Raw genomic sequence first — 19123 nt, 5'->3', positions numbered from 1 at the left:
ACTTAGGTTATTCATTTCATGCTGTTCGTATCATTTATCCACTTTAGGACTTATTTGTTAAAATTTTTACTCTGAATTTCCAGTTTCATAGCTATTTTTGTATTTGTGATTTTATATTCTTTAAAGGGCCATAGAAAGTTATATAAGCTTCAGGCCCACGAAGCCCAGCCCTACCTCATGGAATAGCAAACAGCTGAAATCAGGCAGATGAAATGCGTTGGATACATGTGGGCTGTCAAGACACACTCCTTCCCCTCCTCATAGCGGGCACACGCATGCACAAGCACACAACCCCTTCCACTCACTGAGCTCCCAGAGCATTGATCATTTGTTTGTTTTTGTTTTTGAGACAAGGTCTCGATGCGTGTTCCAGGCTGGCCTCAAACTTGGAACAGTCCTACCTCCACCTCCCAATCACTAGCATTACAGATGTGCACCATTGTGCTTGGCTGCTCCCAGAACATTGAATTAGGCCTTCTTCCCAAAGCAGGAGCTGGATAGCATCTTTTCTAGGACATCTTACCTCCCAAGAGAGAAGACTGTACTGACATCATAGCTGTGCACAGAGGCGCACACCTGTAGTCCCAGCTCTCGTGAATTAGTTCACCTCCAAAATGCTCAGCCAGATTACCATTCACAGTAGCCAAGCTCTCATCCCTGTGCTCAGAGCTGCTAGTTAGCTTTCGTTCATTGCCTCAACAACCAAGAATTCTCACACATCCAAGGGAAGCAGTTAGTATAAAAAATAAAGACAAAGTAAATGAAAAAAAGCAACTTGGAGGGAAACTAAGACTGTAAAGAGAGAAGAAACTATTTTTAAGCTATCATTAGCTCCTCAGAGAGATAGAGCATCTGTGAAATAAACACAGGACACCATAAAAAGGAACATCCTGAATTTTTTTTTACATTGTAATAGTTATGAATTTATTTTATTTTTATTAGTCTGTAGTACGTGATTACATTCTTTGTGGGAAGTTGGTATATGTGCATAACATTTCCTTTTTTTTTTCCTTTGGATTTTTTTTTTTTGTACCGGGGATCAAAGTTGGGACCTTGTGCTTGTGAGGCAGATGGCGGAACGACTGGTCTAAACCCCCTGCCCTGACATCTTATTTCTTTTTCATCCCCCTACCCTCCCTCCTCTTGATCCCCTTCCAATTTGAAAAGGATCTATCTCTCTACTTCCTATTGTCTTTTATTTTGCTCTTTATTTATACTTTGGGTTATTCCTTTGGATTTTTTTTTTGTACCGGGGATCAAAGTTGGGACCTTGTGCTTGTGAGGCAGATGGCGGAACGACTGGTCTAAACCCCCTGCCCTGACATCTTATTTCTTTTTCATCCCCCTACCCTCCCTCCTCTTGATCCCCTTCCAATTTGAAAAGGATCTATCTCTCTACTTCCTATTGTCTTTTATTTTGCTCTTTATTTATACTTTGGGTTTCTCATATAAGAGAAACCACACAACATTTAAGTTTATGTCTGATTTAGGCGGAACGACTGGTCTAAACCCCCTGCCCTGACATCTTATTTCTTTTTCATCCCCCTACCCTCCCTCCTCTTGATCCCCTTCCAATTTGAAAAGGATCTATCTCTCTACTTCCTATTGTCTTTTATTTTGCTCTTTATTTATACTTTGGGTTTCTCATATAAGAGAAACCACACAACATTTAAGTTTATGTCTGATTTATTTCACTTAATATTGTCTCAGTGTGTATCCTTTTTCCTACAAATGACTCATATTTATTGAAAATTAAATAGAGCTCTTAGAAATTAAAAATCTGATAGCAAAACAAAATAATGTAAAATAAAAACTATGAGAACTTCTCATCCTTGGCATATAGATAAAAAGTGGCCACATGCTTTTCTATTAGCAGTTGGATTTCTTTTGTAAAATGCACTAAATTGAAGCCAACTAAAGTCATGAAATTTAAAATAAAATCCTCAGAAATGAGAAAAACTCTTTAGAAATATTAGAAGACTAAGAAAATATTGATAAACAGAAAAGAAGACCAGCCAAGAAAAGTCAACTTCAAAATTGTAACAATATCAGAAGTAAGAATTGGAGAGCATGGTGGAGAAATCAGTAACAGCAGTCTTTGGGTCCTGGAAGTGAAGATTATACATTACTAAGTTAAAACTTAGCTCTGAGTACCCAGTACCAAAGATGAAAACAGAACTATAAGCTGTATCAAAATTATGTAACACATAGTGAGACCCTCTCAGAAATTAAAATATCCATGCACTTTTTAATTATTTCTCATTTTCATTATAAATTTCCTTGTTGTTACTAAGCCTTATTCATTTTTCTAATGTATTGATTCCTGTGTCATTAGCTATTGGCTATATTTTTTGTTTCTGTTTTTGTTTTTTGAGATGGTCTTACTATGTAGTTCAGAGGTCCTTGAGCTCACTATGTAGCCCAGTCTGGCCTCAAACTCACAGCAATCCTCCTGCCTCAGCCTCCCAAGTGCTGATATTATGAGGATGTGCCACCATGCCTGGCAGTTGGTTGTATCTTTTGATGAAATGTGTTACTAGATGCTTTTTGTTTTGTACTGGGGATTGAACTTAGGACATTCAACTTTCAAGGTGGGCACAGTACCACTGAACTAAATCCCCAGCCTGCTAAATGCATTTTTTAAAAGCTCTAAAAAATAAAATTATACAACACCGAGACAAACATACAATTCTGTAAGCTTACATAAAATAAAAAGTAGATCACATACAAAGAAAAGAAATCAGAGTGACTTCAGACTTCACCATAGCAATAGGGGGATGCTAGAAGACAGTGAAACAATGCCTTTGAAGTTCTGAAAGAAATTATATCCCACCCATAATTTCATATCCAGTCAAACTTACCCCAAGGGTAAAGTGCTTTTTTGTGTGTAAAATCTGAAAAGTTTTTCTTCCACTAAAATAAAGAACGAACCAAGAAAGAGGGAGGAGGGGTTGGATAATGGAAGAAGTGTCAAAAGAATCCCAGTGAGGACATAGAGAGCTGGGGTGACAGCCACCCCAGGGGAGAGGGCAGCCGTCCCGGGGGGAGCAGGGCGTATAGCTGGTACGGATGCATGTATCAGGGCTGGTGGGGTTTAGCTCAGCGGCACAGCACCTCCCTGGCACACGGGAAGCCCTGAGTTCTATCCCAGTACCCAGTCAATCGATCAATCACTAAGAATGAATGTATTGAGGACTGGGGGTGTAGCTCAGGTGAAGCACTTGCCTGTCACACAGTCCTAGGTTCAGTCCTCAGCACCACACACGCACACTGAAAGTGGAGTTAGACGACAGATTGAATCAGAGGCAAATACACAGAAAATTAAGCAAATGAAAGAAAAGTTTAAAAGTTTTGTTAGTCACGCATTGCTGTATGACGAATTACCCCACTGCTCAGTTGTTCAAAACAACAGTACAAACCGTTTCTGTTGGTCAGAAATTGGGAGCAGCTTCGCTGGGAGTTGGCTGACTCTTAGAGGTTGTGGGGCTGCAGGGCTTCGGAAGGCTCCATTGATGCTAAGCAGCCCCAGGCTCTGATGTGTGGGATAGAAAACAAGTTGCAGTGTCTTTGTAATTCACTTACTACTGATTGATCCCATCAAGTTGCGATATGACTGGGCTGAGAAGGGAACTTGCAAGTTGAAAGTGTTTGGTTTAGCTAAATCATCTTTCAGAGTAATTAGCTAGTGCTTAAAAGTCTAACAACCAAGAGAGAACAACATAAGCATTTTTTCTTTAGCAATGCAAAAGTAAGTACCGGAAAAAAAAACCAGCTGAGTTGAAATGGTTGAGATTAAGGGGACTCAGGGACTTAATGTTTTAACTCAACAACCTTGCTGCCTTAATAAACGATGCATAGGTGTGACTTTGCTCAAAGTAGAACTTAGATTAATAAAAGAAAGTCAGAAGCAAGTGCTGTCTTCCCTAGGAATCTGCAGCAGATCATTCCAGGAGCTCCAGGGTCCCTTACGTAAAATGTCCTAGGGATTGCATAAAACATGCACATCCCCCTGTGTTGCCTGTCATAACCCATACGGTGTGTTATGTGAGCAGTTGTTGCAGTGTGTCCTTCAGGGAATGATGATGAAGTAAAACTGTGTTCATGTAGATTTTTCTGAATATTTTTGATCCATGGTTCAGTCTTCAAATGTGTAAGGCGCAGATATGGGGGCCAGTGTATAAGTCATCAGTGTAAAGGGAGCAGCACTTTCTCACTATGATACCAAAGGAGAACTCACAAAAGAAAAGGGTAGATTTGACTTCATATGAATCAAAAACTGTATACCAAACACAAGCATGTACAGAAATGAAAGGCAAACACTGAGTGAGGACAAAAATCCAGATGTACAAGGCAAAGGGACTGGTAAATGTAAATGTTTCAGTCCATTTTAAACAACAGCAGCTGGGCGTGGTGGCACACGCCTGTAATTCCAGCCCTCTGAAGGCCGAAGCAGGAGGATTGCTGCAAGTTCGAGGCAAGTCTGGGCTATATAGTGACTTCAAGGCCAGCCTACATCGTGAGATCCTGAAAAGTTTCAGTCTGTCTCCAGAGCAGTTTGACAAAATATATCAAAGCCTCAGACACAAGATATGATCAAAAACTACCCTTGCATGATTTGTTTGTTTTAATTTTTATTGCAGTAAAAAATACATTGCCATTAATCCCACACAGAGTCTTCCTCCTCACTTGGAACGCATTTACTCAAGAGTTCTTGCCATTTTCTGAAGCGGTTCTGGAAGTCTCTTATGGGTCTTTTTAGTTGTGCTGTCGTGGCTGTCTCGATGTCCAGAATTGATGAGACTGTTGACCCTTCCTGATCATTTTGACTTTGGGGAAGAGCCAGAAGTCACACAGTGCCAGATCTTGTGAGTAAAATGGGTGAAGACACTGCAGAGTTTTAACAAGCCTGCCTTCTATTAGATGAATCTTGGCAGTAGCATTTACTATATTTTTGATCATATCTCGTAGAGATACTCGGGAAAGAGGCACTTTGAGAAGACTTCAGAACGTAGCTATTACGATGGGGTAATGTGTTCAGAGTGAAGGGGAGTATTTTGAGGGTTAATGACAAAAATTACTGTAATAATGTTTTAAAATGTAAACATTCATTGTATATTTTGATCAGTCCTCCTATATTTATCCTTTGACTGCCAATTCTGATTTCAAGAACTTATCCTTGGGCCGAAGATTTAGCTCAGTGGTTCTACCACCTGCTTTGCAAGCACAAGGTCCCACATTCAATCCCTGGTACCAAAAAAACTTATCCCATATGACACATCCTTGGCACACAAAGATTTAGCTATTTGAGCAGTTCAAGTTTATGTTTAGAAGAAAAAGTTGAAAGAATTGAAATGACTAACAGTAAGTGATAAAAGCTATAAAAGTAAAAGTAAGCACATTTGCATTTATACCTGTATCACTAGTTTAATGTCTGTACTCATAAAAATCAGAACGATAGCTGGGCATTGTGGGACATGCCTGTAGTCTTGGGTACTCGGGAGGCTGAGGCAGGAGGATCCCAAATACATGTCCACATTGATTACTGCTCATTTTTTCCTTTGAGAGGTTGTAGGTATGTTTTGTCCTTTGTGTTTTTCCATTCCTTCCCTAGTTTTTGACACTGATCAGGGACTATTTTTGTATTCAAGAAAAAAAGTCAGGGTTTTTTGTTTATTTGTTTGTTTACTTGAAAAAATATGGAAAGTATAAAAAAGAAACCAGTAATCGTATTCTCACCAACCAGAATTAACCACTGCTAACATTTGGCCTATTTGCCTCAGTTGTTTTTCTTCCTGCAAATTTTAAAAATACAATTAGCACCACCAAAGCATGAATTCTACATGTACCAACTCCCCACAATGAATATAGTCATTATGTGCTGCCAACATGTACTAATAAATTTTGGGCGTTTTGATTTTTGGTTGGTTGGTTGTTTTTTTTTGAGACAGTCTTACTGTGTAGTTCAGGCTGGCCTCAAACTCGAGGTGATCTTTCTGCCTCAGCCTCCTGAGTGCTGAGATTATAGGTACAGACCACCACACCTGGCATAAATTTTTTTTTAATTAGAAAAACATTAATCTTGGTCAACTTTTAGATAAGAGGTTATGACTGGATTTTTTCTTGTTTTCCTTTCAGCTGTCCTTTTCCCTATTTCTCAAGTTTAATGACCATACGTCACTTTTTAAAGGGATAAACTATAAAAGATAGGATATTTTTAAATGCCAAATAAGTCTTAGACACTCACAGGAAAGTAAGCAAGACTTTAGAGTTGAGAACAACTTGGAGTAAACCAGGAGGGGAAAGACATCCCATTTGGGTGGTGCGACCATGTCCCCATTTTCCTACATGTACCAACTCCCTGAAGTTGCCTCAAAAATGTCTTAGTTGGGGACAGGAAATTGTAAGGAGTTTAGATTCAGGGATTAACAAACAGCTGTGCAGCTGGATTGGGGTAGTTTTATTGAGTGAATGGGAAAGAAGACTGAAAGGAAAGTTGAGACCATTAGAAGCACCTTGAAAGCGAATGTAAGCTCCTCCACCAGATCTGGGGCTGGCTACAAATGGAGCATCTTGTAGTTAAAGTAAGGAAATGCTAAACAGTACACACATACTGACTTAGGTATGTCAGCAGGACACAGAAGCCAGCTGAAAAAGCTGCCAATGGCCAAAACCACAACAGTTTTAATATCAAAATAAAGTAGCATTGATTTATAACCCAAAGTAAAAGATACATATCCATGAGCCCATAATGATAGAAACAACTGATTTTAAATAAGGCCTGGCTACATGGTGGCTTTCGCTCAAAAAGTACAGTAGGGAAAGGGGAGTGGGGAGTAGCTTTTCAGCGGAGAACCTGGCAGACAAGACAGCCTTGTCCTGACGGTCAAGGTCCCCACCCACATGGCCACGGCGTGTGCCTTTGATGCACTGTGAGTGTGGCTCCCGAGCTCTGTGCTCTTCCTTCCCAAGCCCATAACCCCTTCTGAGTAGTCAGAAGAAGGGGAGCAGATCCCAGGGCGGGTCTGTAAAATGTGTGCCCAGCACTCCCTAAGACTATCAGTGCCTCCTGCTAAGGCGGGAGGATTGAAAGTTCAAGCCCTATCTGGGGTGACGTAGTGAGACACTTTAATGTTAAAAAAAAGTGTCGGGGAGGGGGTGCAAGGATGTAGCTCATTGCGAAGGTCCTGGGAGAGAGAGAGAGTATTTTCTTTAAAAGGATGTAATAGTAAATAGATACACAGCTTTTAAGCTGGTGAGTTGAAAAATCAGAACAGAATAATCAAGTTAGAGCTGGGCATGGTGGTGCATGCCCGTAATCCCAGCAGCACTCAGGAGGCTGAGGTAGGCAGATCGCTGTGAGTTCAAGACCAGCCTGGGCTACATAGTGAGTTCCAGATCAGTTTCAACTACATAGTGAGACCCTGTCTCAAAAACAAAACAATAATCAAGTTATATCTGATGATCAGAAGCTGCTGTGGAAATCCACAAACTTGTTCCATGTTCATAGTATACATAGCCTCTTTGTGCCAAAGCACCCAGTTCTCCTCCATGGTGGTCTCTTTGATTTCCAGTCTCTTGAAGAACTCTGAGCCTCTTCTGTTCCCGTAGTACTTTAAGATTAGGCATTTTGATCAAATGCGTATTAAAAAAAATCTATGTGAAAGAGAAGTTATTGTAATCCAGCATGGACACTAAAAGTGTACTTTGGTTTAGTATAATTGTCATATGTTAATCTATATATTTGATAATTAACTTTATAAGGACTTATAAAATAAATGAATCTGATGTTGGCAAAAAATTTTTTAAAGTGGAAGGGAAAGTAAAAAAAAGAATTAACAATGTGTTATTTACGTGCCAGTTCCCCACAGTGAATGTAATCATTACATGCTGCAAACATGAGCTAATAAAAATTGTAAAATAAATAAATAAAAATCCATGTGAGAAAAGCATTGACCCTTGAACAGCAGAGCGAAAGTTGCGCCAGAGTCAGGGGCCTGGGTGGCTTATTCCTGGTTCTTATGGCCCTGGGCAAGTTGTTGAACCTCTCCTGATCTGCTTGTCTCTAAAATGAGAGGGTTGAACTGGAAAAAATTTTTCTATGGTGACTTGCAGTTCTAAAAATACTGTGATTCTAAATTAAGATTTCAGAGAGGAGCTGCGGCACTAGAAGTAATGGCAACTAAGTTTGAGTCTAGATTCCCAGTGTGTGTAGTAGCAGACCTCCCTGAGGATCCTTTAGGATTCGGGGTCCACTCCCCAAATTCTTGGTATGTGATTCCACTCAGATAAATGGAAGGGACCATCTGTTACAACTCCTTTGTTTCATAGTTGAAGAAACTAGGCTCCAGAGAGATGTGATTTCCTCAAATCACAAAACTAGTAGGACAGACTAGGCTCTCCGCTTCCGGATGAGAGGTTTTTACAGTGCAGCATGCTTCCCGCGGAACCTGAACAATCTTCCAGCAGTGCCACTCGGACCTCGTTTGCGCTGTCCCAGTGGTCCTCAAGGGCAGTTGTTCTCCACCCGTCAGCTCCAGCCTCTGATTATGGGGAAAGTAATTGGGGACTTGGAACAAAAACTCGCCTCTCCTTGAACCTTTACTCTTTGGTCTGAGAAAGAGAAATGCAAATTTCATTTTTTTTTTCCTCCCCGTTCAGTTCTGTAGCTCACCTTTCCTCCCATGGTAATTAAATAACCCTAGATGATTTGTTTACAGAAGCCACGTGAATCAGCCAGCCCCCAAAGGGTTAATGCTCCCAAATTATGGGGCTGGGTTAACAATAAACAGGATGTCTTCCAGAAATTAAATTTAAACCACTGTGACTCAGGTTGGCCCATCCCTCAACCAGCTTGTCTGGGGTTATTATCGGTAGTTAATTATACCATTGGGTTTAGCAGTGGTGTTGGTCAGTTTGGGCCAAATGGAATCAGGCTGGGGGAGAAGGGGTGTGAAGGGAAGGATGGGAGGGGGGTCCACTTCCTAGGGAGGGCAGGGCAGGACAGGGCAGTGGAGAGGGGGGCACTATTTCTATAACTACCGGGATGCACTGGCCACAGGATGCACTGTTCTCAGGGTGGTAGAAACAGAGTTTTCACTGCCTAGAGGAAGTGCCTAAATTACCTGGTTTACTCCACTTATTTTCTAGAGCAAGAAAGTGCAGTCCGGTGCAGCAGTTAGCTGCCAGAGGTCAGCCTGCCCTGGGAGATGGAGGCTGGGCTGCTGCTCAGCTTCTGAGCATCAGACCCGTGATCTTCTTTCTGTGGAGCCAGTCTCCTTCCTGGGTGCAGTGGAGAGTCTGAGCTCCCTAGCGAGCTCCCAGCAGACTCAGGCTGAGTGGCAGCTTCCTTTCCACATTAGCCGCATTTCCATCTTGTCAGCTTTCCCTAGGAAATGACCCAGCCTAGCCAGTCATTAATGCCCCTGAAAATTGTCATCCCTCCCTTCCTCCTTAGACTCCCTGCAGACCCACTGTGTCCGCCTGCAGCGAGGCACTGAAGCACCTGGTGTAGACATTGTGTGATTTTTGTTGGGGACTTTAAGGGCATGTCTCCAAGAATGGTAGCTATTCTAGGGAGCCTGCAATTTCTCCTTGCAGTTCGACAGGATACAGGGTTTATGGTAGTTGTTATTCAGGGGTCTCTCCCACTGTCCTCACTTTTTCAACGAACCGCACACCATTCATGGAAACATTCTCTGGGATAGGAGATGCCTAGCAGCCTGCGTGGAATACTGCTCTATGGGAGGTGCCAGTGGTCCTGTGTACAGGGCTTGGGTACGAAAGCCAAGTAGCCAGCCCTTTCAGGCCTCATCTCCAGGGATAGGCAGGCCCCTGCTGCATTTCTTTTCTCATCCACTCCCTTCCCCTTTCCTCACAGTATCCCTTTTGGTCTCTTTCTCATAGGATTCCTTTTAAGATTGGGCAGCCCAAGAAACAGATTGTTCCCAAAACAGTGAGTAACCCGATTCTTTCACTCTGAGACTCACTTCTGCCTCACATGGCATCTTTGTAGCAGCAGAGCTTTGACTCAGCACCTCTTAAGGGCTGGGAAAACAGCAACCTGGGCCTTGTTCCCAGGCATGTAGATCTAGAACCTCTCAAAGACAGGACTTGTTGGGGCCTCCTGTCCTGGGGTGTTTCAGGCTTTTGCCCAACTTTGGGTGGGTAGAAGAGGTGGTTTACAGGGTCCTGCATCTGAGCAGTCCTTTTCCTAAGAGGACTCCTGGACCATGGAACCCTACCAGAAGCATGGCCCATGCCATCATTTCCGTTCACCTGAGCTACATGAAAGACCGGGCAACTTCTTCAGGTGACCCAGGTCCCTCCATCTGCACCACTAGAAGTGTTCTCTCCCATGATCCAGCACAGAATGACTGGCTGCTGTCCCTTGTAGAGCCCTAGCATTTAGCCGTAGTTTATCTTCAGAATGGAAGAGGGAGAGAGTCACAGAACCGAGAAGGTTAGAGCTAGAAGCCCTCAGAGCTCATCTAGCTCAACCTCCTGATTTTTCTGGAGTAAAATAAAGCCTTTAGGGTGGTTGTGACTTTGTAAAGTTTGAAATCCCCCTGTTTGCAGAACTTGGAATAGGACGCAGGTCTGAGCACAGTTTGCCTTGCTTCAGGCTGCCCCTGGCTGTGAAGATTTCCAGAATTTGGGATTTCTAGTACAGAATTGTCTCCTCAGCCCTTCACCCACAAATGTGAGTGCAGCCCTTGCTCGTAACATGAGCATCCATAACTATAGCAGCTCTCTCTGTGATGGCTTCAAAAAGTTGAGGCTCTTGTCTTTGTCATCCAAGCCTGACATACTTCCTTGTGCTACTAACTTTTCTTCAGCTCAGCTCTCAGAACTCCAGGAAAGATACTGCTTTGGTTTGGCAGGAAGTTTAGCACATACCTGACCAGTGCCTCCATCTTTGGTAAATCCAGAGTGAGGTCACTTGAAAGGAACTGGGCACAAGTTAAAAGAGTCCTCCACTGCTTCACACAAAGGCAAGTCGCCTCCAGCAGGGCTGACCATCTGTGGAAACTCTCAGCTGAAGCCCAGAGAATCTGGGTGTGCAAATGCCGGGCGCCAGCCGGCTACAGGAAGTGAGAAGGTGGGGCTTTGAGCCTCTAGAGTTTAATCCGTGGCAGATCCAAAAAGGAAGTGGTTTCAGAAGAGTTTTATTCCCATCATTCTCTACCAAAAACAGACAAAAAATCCTTCCAAGACCCGGTCTTCATCAAAATGGCCTTCATTTTCCACAGAAAAATATAGTGTTCCTTAGCCTCGCTGAGCCTTAGCTTTCTCGTGTATAAAATGGTGGTGATAGTATCCATGTTATGGATATCGCACGAGTCTCACATGAGGCATAACAAGCATATAAGGCGCTTAGCCCAGTGTCTGGCCCACAGGAAGCCCTCAGTGATGCCCACTGCATTACAGGAAACCAGTTGATCAAGGATTCAACTCAACCTGTCCACACAGCTCTGTTCCCAGTGCAGTGGAATCAGAGTCTGGGCCTCTGATCTCCCTCAAGGAACCAGAGCCAAGTCACAGCCTGGGCTAGAGTTGTTGCTTGCTCGGCCTATTCTCCTGCGCTCCTCAAGGTGCTGAGGTCCACGTAACAAGACCCTGCCTCGTGGATCACATGCTCCCCACCCCTGTGACCCCCAGAGGAGGCCCGGGCTGTGCAGTTGTCGGTATCTCCGGCAGCTGCCCTCGGCTGGTGGTGACGCACTCCAGTGTTCTTGTAGGTGCTGGGGGGGCCGGGGGGGACAGATGTGGCTGCCCGGGTTACTAGAAGTCATGGCACCCCTGTCATGGGAAGAAATGCTCATGTTATCTTCAGGGAGTTTCAGGAGGTTTTTGGCTCAAGGCATCCAACTGTCAGCCACAAAGAAAGCATTGTGTCTTTGCGCTCACTGCTCTCCTGTGCCCAGGTTATTACCGTACACTCTGCCGTTGTTGAGGCTTTGGCGGGAATGGCATGTTCTCTGTGGGCGAGACACAGGAACAGAGCCCCTGCCTCCTGGTCCTTGCCTTCTGCTTGGACCCAGGTCCCATAAAGTGGCCGGAGCATGGTGTGGAGGAAGTAGCCGTGCCCACCCACCTAAGCCTCGAGGGGGAAGAGCTCTTTAAATCTTTGCTTGTCATGACCCTCTGAGGCAAGGCCTGAGGAAAGCACAGCCAAGTTTCCTTGCTGGGTGGGCGCCCTGTGAAGTCCCCTGGAGGACGAGTGACCATGCTGAGCCTCTGGAGGGGAGAAAGGTTTCACATGCTTAGCAGAGGGACCCTCTGCCTCCCTAATCCTGTTGGAGCAGACTGAAAGAAAGACACAAAAACTAAGCATTTCTTGGCCAGAGTCAAGCTCCCCAGAGACGCAGAGCACTGGCCAAGCCCCTGTGCCTGCGCCGTTCGCTCCGTCACCTCTGCTGCAATGCCCTTGTAAAGGGGCTCAGAACATGCCTCCTGCCTGGGCTCTAATGTGCACCTTTCCCTGGCATTAGAGCCCTGGCCCTGCCTGTGGCCTCCTTTTTCACTTCACCACAAGGGGGGCACTCAGCCTGTTCGTTCATTGAACGGTGCCACTTCGTGCTATGGCCCTTCCCTCCCGCCCTGAGCTGGGAGAATGCAGGGAGTGGCTGAGGGCTGCAGTCTGCAGCTTGGTCCTCCTTGGGCCAACCTGGCTCGCCTGGCCCACCCCGGCCTGGTCCCCTGACGGTCTGTGCACATATGTTTGTACTTGCATTGTTGACTGGGCTCCAGCTGCCTTTTTGGCAAAGGCATCAAGCATTCAAAGATCTTCAGATCTTTTCCACTTGGCTCCTTCCCTCAGAAGCCATACGCCTCGGAATGCGACTCCCATGTGTCCCTTTATTCCCTTCACCGTATTCTGAGGGGCTGGAATTCTGTCGCTGTCCCCAGGTCTTTTCCCTGTGCAGAGATCCAGGACGAGTAAGCTCTGGGAAGCAGGGGAGCAACATGCTGTCAGGCAGCAGCAGTGCAAGCAGCCCCAAGTGAAGGGTCCCCCCTCCCCCCTTCAGCGGAAGCCTTGCTCCTCATCGCCCAGGTGAACCCCCCAGCTGGAACCCTGAAGTCCCATGCTGTGCAAGTCCAAGCAGTGCCCAGCCAGGGAGACCAGGTGTTCTCTGGCATCCCCCACACATGAGCATGCTAAGGGCATTGCACAAGAGGCAGCCGTGAGCCAGAGGCAGCACAGTGACTCGGCAGGCACTCTGGGTCTCAGAGAGCTTGACTCTGGCCAAGAAATGCTTAGTTTTTATTTCATCCTTTCTCAGTAGATAAAGACCCCTCCCTGAGGTGGGAACGGAGCTGCAGCATTGTCATGGTGCCCAGCACAAGACTCTGTGCTTAGCCACCCATCAGTGTCTTCCTGCTCTGTGCCTTGGGCACTTCTGTCTCTGCTGAAGGTCAGCGCCCCTGTCTATGTCCCCAGGCTGCTCAGTACACTCTGCAGCGGGCCAGCCACCACCTCTGTGCTCTCCATGTATCACCTGTTTAAGTCTAAAACACCTCTGAGGCTGAAAGTATAGTCTCTGTTTCCTTGTAAGTCGCCTGAAGCTTCTAGAGAGAATGACTTAAGTGAAATTACCCCACTTTACCAGAAAAGTAAGGCTGAGGAAAGTGAGGACATGCTTTTCAGGCTCCACAGCTAGTGTCAGAATTCATACATCCTGTCTCTGCCCATTCAGAGGAATCCTTTGAAAACTGCCCTCCTCCATGGCCTCACTGGAAAAAGCTCTACTAGAATAACACCCAAAGGCAGGCCTCGAAGGGCCCAGAAGGCCCCCTGTGCTCCAAGACAGATCTCCCACCTGCAGGCATGTACGTAACTTTCAGATCTGCTCCAGCCCAGCCAGGCAGGGAGGAACCAGGATGAAACTGAGGCTGAAAAGAACAGGTGACCTGCTGGGGTCCCCCGCTAGTATGCAGCAAAGCCAGCCCTGAACCCCAAGCCACCTCCTCTTCTACATCCTGCTGCCTCCCAGGCTGGGTTTCAGTCCCACTCAGAGCACCCTGACTGTCACCAGAGTTGGGGTGAGGAGAAAGCACCCGGCCTGGCACCTGACTCCCTGTGGTGGCAGAGCAGAGCCACAATCTGCTGTGACTTGCCCAGCACCCCCCACCAGGGGGGACTTCTCCCCAAATCAAACACTTCATTAATTTGGGAACACAGGGATACTGTGTCCTAACGATCTACCGGAGGCTCCCTGCAGGCTGTGGGGAGGGTGTAGACAGAATTTCCGCAGGCCGGGAGAGTTTTTCCACCCTGTTGTCATTTCTCTGTTGATGGAGTTATCTCTCTCTCTCTTGTTACAGGTGGAGAGAGACTTTGAAAGGGAGTATGGAAAACTCCAGCAGTGAGTGTCAAACCCCAGAGGATGAGGTGGGAGTCAGGGAATCGAGCACGAGCCCCTGCCTCCTGCCAGCCCTTGTGTCTGCCTGGCCCGGCTAGCACAGCACCCGGGAGCCAGAGCAGCTCAGGTCACCTGTCTGCCAGTTCTGCCCCATACACAGCTGTGAGAGGAGCTTAACTTTGGGCACTTGGCCTCCTGCAAGCAGTGGGAAGTATCCCCTGCAGGTGGGCGTAGCAGCTACCCTATAGCGGTAGTGGGGAGGAGGGGTGAGGGCAGTAGGGTTGGTGCCCAGGGCTGTCCCTGCTTTGTAGGCTGGAAGAGCAGACCAAGCGGCTGCAGAAGGACATGAAGAAGAGTACAGATGCCGACCTAGGTAGGTGTCTGTGCCTTGTGCCTGCATGGTGTATGGGGACAAGGTGCCCTGTGCAGTAAGCACACTCTGAGTGGTAACCCTGGGAAGTGGCCCAGGACCCTCACCAGACCAGTCACCACTTCCCCAGAGTGCCTGCACCATGGCCAGCAAAAGCTTCAGTTTGCAGGTGTCCCTTACCCCATCCTCAGCCTCAGGGCCACAGGCCCTGGGCTGGCAAAAGAGAAAAGGCACAGATTCCTTCTCACAGAAACAAGAGTCCTGGCTTTCCAGGGGTGGCAGGAGCAGAGCTGCTGTGATTCTAAGCAAGAGCTTGGGCGAGCGTGTAAGTCCAAGAATCCCACAGGATAATTTTGTCCTCTCAAAGGGCACCGAAAGGCCTGCTGAGGCCAGGGCTTTAGCTCAGTGATTTCTGCCACCTGCCTTGTAAGTTCAAGGTCCCGAGTTCGATTTCCAGTACCAAAAATAAATAAATAACAGATCTAACATTGGAGATTTCTTAAAACACTAAAACTCCAGAAGCTGGAAGGTAGCTAGGTAAGTAGGTAAGTAAAAAGATCACTGACCATGAAAGGCTTGCTGAGTAGGGCCAGCAAGTACCAGGACACAGCCCAGGCTTTGAGGTCTTATTTGCAACAAGGAGGGAGGAGGCCCAGGAGGCCAGAGATAAAGGCAGCACTGAACCCAGGGTGTGTCAAAAGATCGTGTTCAAGGCCACAGCCCAGGGAGCTGTGCAAGCAGCTGGAGTCATAGAAGTCTGTCCCTTGCTGTCCCTGTCCCAGCTCGCAGTACTCGCCAGCAGCCAGTCCCTGACCCTGACACGGCTCGTAATCCCAGACTCCCCTGAATTCACTGTGCCTCATTTCCCTCATCCGGGAAATCCAGGTGGCACTGATCCTTATCTCTCTGGCTAGCTGTGTCCGTGAAGTATGTCGCAGGCTAATAGTCCCCAAAGTGGTGCCAGCACATCACTGCCCCTCAGTGACAGTTTGCACTGTCAGTGGCAGGAGCAACCAAGCCCCTGGCTGGGTGGACCTCAGTGGCTTCTTCCTGGGAATCCAGGGGGAAGGATACATCTGCGTGCCAGCAGAGCAGGCCGAGAGGCTAGGGTCTGGCCAGGGTTCTGCTTCTGCAGATGGAGAAGTGACACGTGGCAGACAGGCATTTCGGGGCTGGGGACCCAATAGTGACGCTGACGGAGCTGCCCTCCTGGGAGGGAAGATGTGAGGGTCAGCACAGGCAGTGCTATGATGCCATGCGACGGTGGGTGCTGTGAAGAACAAGGGCAGGGAGCCCGACGGTGCTGAAGGGGCAAGGGAGTGACCCGGAGCCTGTGTGTCTGAGGCTTCAGGCTGCTCTGACCATGGAGTGTACCTCACTCCTGGTCGTCTTCTCCAGATTGGCCGCACTGAGCCAAGGGTTGGATTCTGGTGTTTGCTGCTTTGTGTTTCGGGTCCGCATTGGGTTGGGGCTACGTTACTTTGGTGCCACTTGTCCACGGACTTCTTCAGTGGAGCTGCTATGGCCTGCTGCTTCCTCCCTGTGCCCTCAGACCGCTGCACTGCAGTGTGAATGGAGGGAAGGCTTCTTGCTTCATAGTGAGTCACCCTGGAACTAAGTAGAGTGTCTGGGATCCTGAGGAAGCCTAGCTTTCAGCAGAGAAATAGAATCGGGTGGCAGCTCCTGGAACCTAAGTCCATGACCCCAGGTGACGAGCTGTCCTTCAGAGCAGCCTCTGTGCCAAGCTCACTGCCTCAGCTGACCGGTGGCTCAGAACACTGGGCCTGCCCCCAGCTTGCTTACATATCAGGTATGGGCATGGAAATGTGTCCTGCCACACTCCAGTGACACCAGGGCAGTGGGGCCAGGCACACGCTAAGAGAGCTGCTGGCCCTGACAGTTGGAGGGAGTCACATTGTTATTCCTTTTCTGACCTCGAGATCTCCTGAGCTCCCAGTCAGGATGTGAAATCCCCAGGCTTTGTCTGAAAAAGATGATTTTTCTTTCAGAAAAGTGCATATGACTTTCAAAGTGGTCAGGCTTTGGATACCAAGGGAGCCCCAAGACCCTTGTTTTCTCTGAGTTTCTCAAAGCTCCCTAGCCTAGACAGCGTACTGATGCACGCTTATAATCCCAGCACTCAGAGGGTTGAGGCAGCATGATCACCTCCAGCGAGGTCGGTCTGGGCTACATAGTGAATTCAGGGCCAACCCTGAAGTACAGAACAAGACCTTGTCTCAAAAACAAAACAAAACGAAGCTCACCAGCATTGCAGACTGTGTGAGGCCCTTGACCCTCCCAGGCCCTGCAGAGGCAGAAGCGCCAAGCTGACCCCCAAGGGCTGCCAGACCCACTTCTGTCCACTGCCAGTGGCCCAGGAGATGCAATTCACTGACTTCATTCACTTCAGCAAAACCAGCAGCCTGATGTGAAAGTGCTAGAAAAGAGAAGGAAACGTAGGAAAAGTCTCCCCCAAATTTTAGGGATTTCCCCCCAAATAAAAAAAATAGAAGGCATTCAAAATTTTTCCAGGTTTTTATTATCTCAAGTATGCCATATGTGATCATTTCATAATCAGATCAAATCATGCATAATGTTCCTAAACCTACAAAGTCACTTCAGAGTTTCTTCCTCTGTTGCGTCAGTGTTTCTGGAGTTTGCATTTCTCGCTTTCTCCGGCACACGCCCCTTTTGCAGTGCCCGCAGCACTCTCACTGGGGCTCCTCTTCTCCTGACTCAGTGGGAAGGCAGGGCTGGGCTTGGGGCTTCCAGCTCCTCACACAGGGCAGGAGGGTCACATTGCGATCGGCTGTAAGCTGGGCCTTAATCAGTTCTGAGACATTTTTTCCCATTTAATATATCCGAACTCAAAGCACCATAACACTAGATAGTGTGTCCTGCTTTGATTGGCAGCATTTTCAGGACACTTGCTCAGCAGGCATGAGACCCTGTGTTTGACTCTCCATACCACGAAAAAAAGACAAACCACAAGTGATAACATCTTCAATTTAGTGACATTGCAGTAGGAAAAAGCTGCGTTCAAATACGTGTCTTTTGGTCAGGCACGATGATGCACGTGTATCACAACAGCTACTTGGGACACAGGCGGGGTCACAAGTTGAGAGCCAACCTGGCCAATTTAGCAGACCTTGTCTCAAAATTAAAAATAAAAAACGGGGTAAGGATGTAGCTCATTGCCCCCTAAATTCAATCCCTCATACTGAAAAACAAAAAACACTTGTCTTCTCAACCTATGGAATGAGAAAAAATCTTTGCCAGGTATTCATATGACAGAGGATTAATATACAAAATATATAAAGAACTCCAAAACTGTAATACCAAAAGAACAGTAATCTAATCAGTAAATGGGCAAATGTTAGATACTTCTGAGTATTACAAATGGCCAATAAATGAATGAAAAATGTTCACCCTCTTTAGTAGTCGTCAGGGAAATACAAATCAAAACTACACTAAGATCCATCCCACCTCAGTCAGGATGGCTGTTACCAGGAAAACAAAACTGGCAAATGCTAATGTGAGTACAGAGAAAGGAGCTGTCATACCCAGTGCCAGTGTAAATTCGCGCACTTTGGAAAAACAGTATGGAAAACTGGAAATAGGACAAGCTGTACCTGTCCTGGGTGTAGCCGTAAAGAGTCAAAGTCAGCATACAAAAGATCCCTGGACATGCGCGTTCATCAGGGCACTGTTCAGAACAGCTGGGTTACAGGCGCAGCCTAGGTGCTGAGGACACAAATGGATACAGATCGTGGGGTGAAGATACACAGCGGAGTAGCATTCAGCCGTAAAGAGCAGTGCGTCGTGCACAGGAAGGTGGATGGAACCGCAGGTCACCACACTAAGTGGCATAAGCCAGTCTCGGATAGATACGGCGGGGGGGGGGGGGGGGGGGGGGGAACTCTAGACAAAAGAAAAGTTATCTGCCTTTGTTTTACTTACCTGAGACTTTGATAATGTGGAGCCTCTTGTGCTCTAGGAGCTACTCAAGCTTCTGCTTTGTGGTAATCAGCTGCTAGTAAGAACTATTTAGTTTTGTTTGTAAAACACCTGCTTGCTAAATCTGCCATTTTCCTGTGGTAAACTTGTCTCTCAGAAAATGTGACATCGTTACAGGCAAATCCCAGTGTTTCCCCTTTGGAGGAGGTCGAGCTGTCTCCCCTCCACTTGAGTTGCTAAGATAGAAGGTATGAAGGAGGTAAGGGTAGAACAAAGTTGTTTATCCTTACTGCACTGGAGGATGCAAATGGGAAAGCATGATGGGACTCAGAAAAAAAGATGAAACAGGGCTTACACTCAGATTAAAAGAACTAAAATGAGAAGGGCGGGGGTGGGGGCGCGCGGGGGGGGGGACGGCAGGAAGAAGGGGACC

General features: G+C 46.7%; 1 protein-coding gene across 3 annotated transcripts in view; it reads left to right on the top strand.

Annotated features, from left to right (window-relative positions):
- Bin3 (bridging integrator 3) overlaps positions 1-19123 on the top strand; it is a 41726-nt gene that overhangs the window by 12879 nt on the left and 9724 nt on the right. The window contains exons 2-4 of one of the 3 annotated variants that reach the window (XM_010624067.2): positions 9904-9952; positions 14326-14366; positions 14675-14736. In XM_010624067.2, coding sequence (XP_010622369.1) covers positions 9904-9952; positions 14326-14366; positions 14675-14736 — 152 coding nt within the window. Of the gene's footprint in view, positions 1-9903; positions 9953-10595; positions 10700-14325; positions 14367-14674; positions 14737-19123 lie in introns of those variants that run through there. The other 2 variants (XM_010624073.3, XM_033765484.1) reach the window with 2 other exon arrangements.

This window comes from Fukomys damarensis, unplaced genomic scaffold (assembly GCF_012274545.1).
Source record: "Fukomys damarensis isolate Sample0158 unplaced genomic scaffold, DMR_v1.0_HiC HiC_scaffold_18, whole genome shotgun sequence".
Classification (NCBI taxonomy): domain Eukaryota; kingdom Metazoa; phylum Chordata; class Mammalia; order Rodentia; family Bathyergidae; genus Fukomys; species Fukomys damarensis.
The sequence above is the reverse complement of the archived record's forward strand: the minus strand, read 5'-3'. Positions and strand labels throughout refer to the sequence as shown.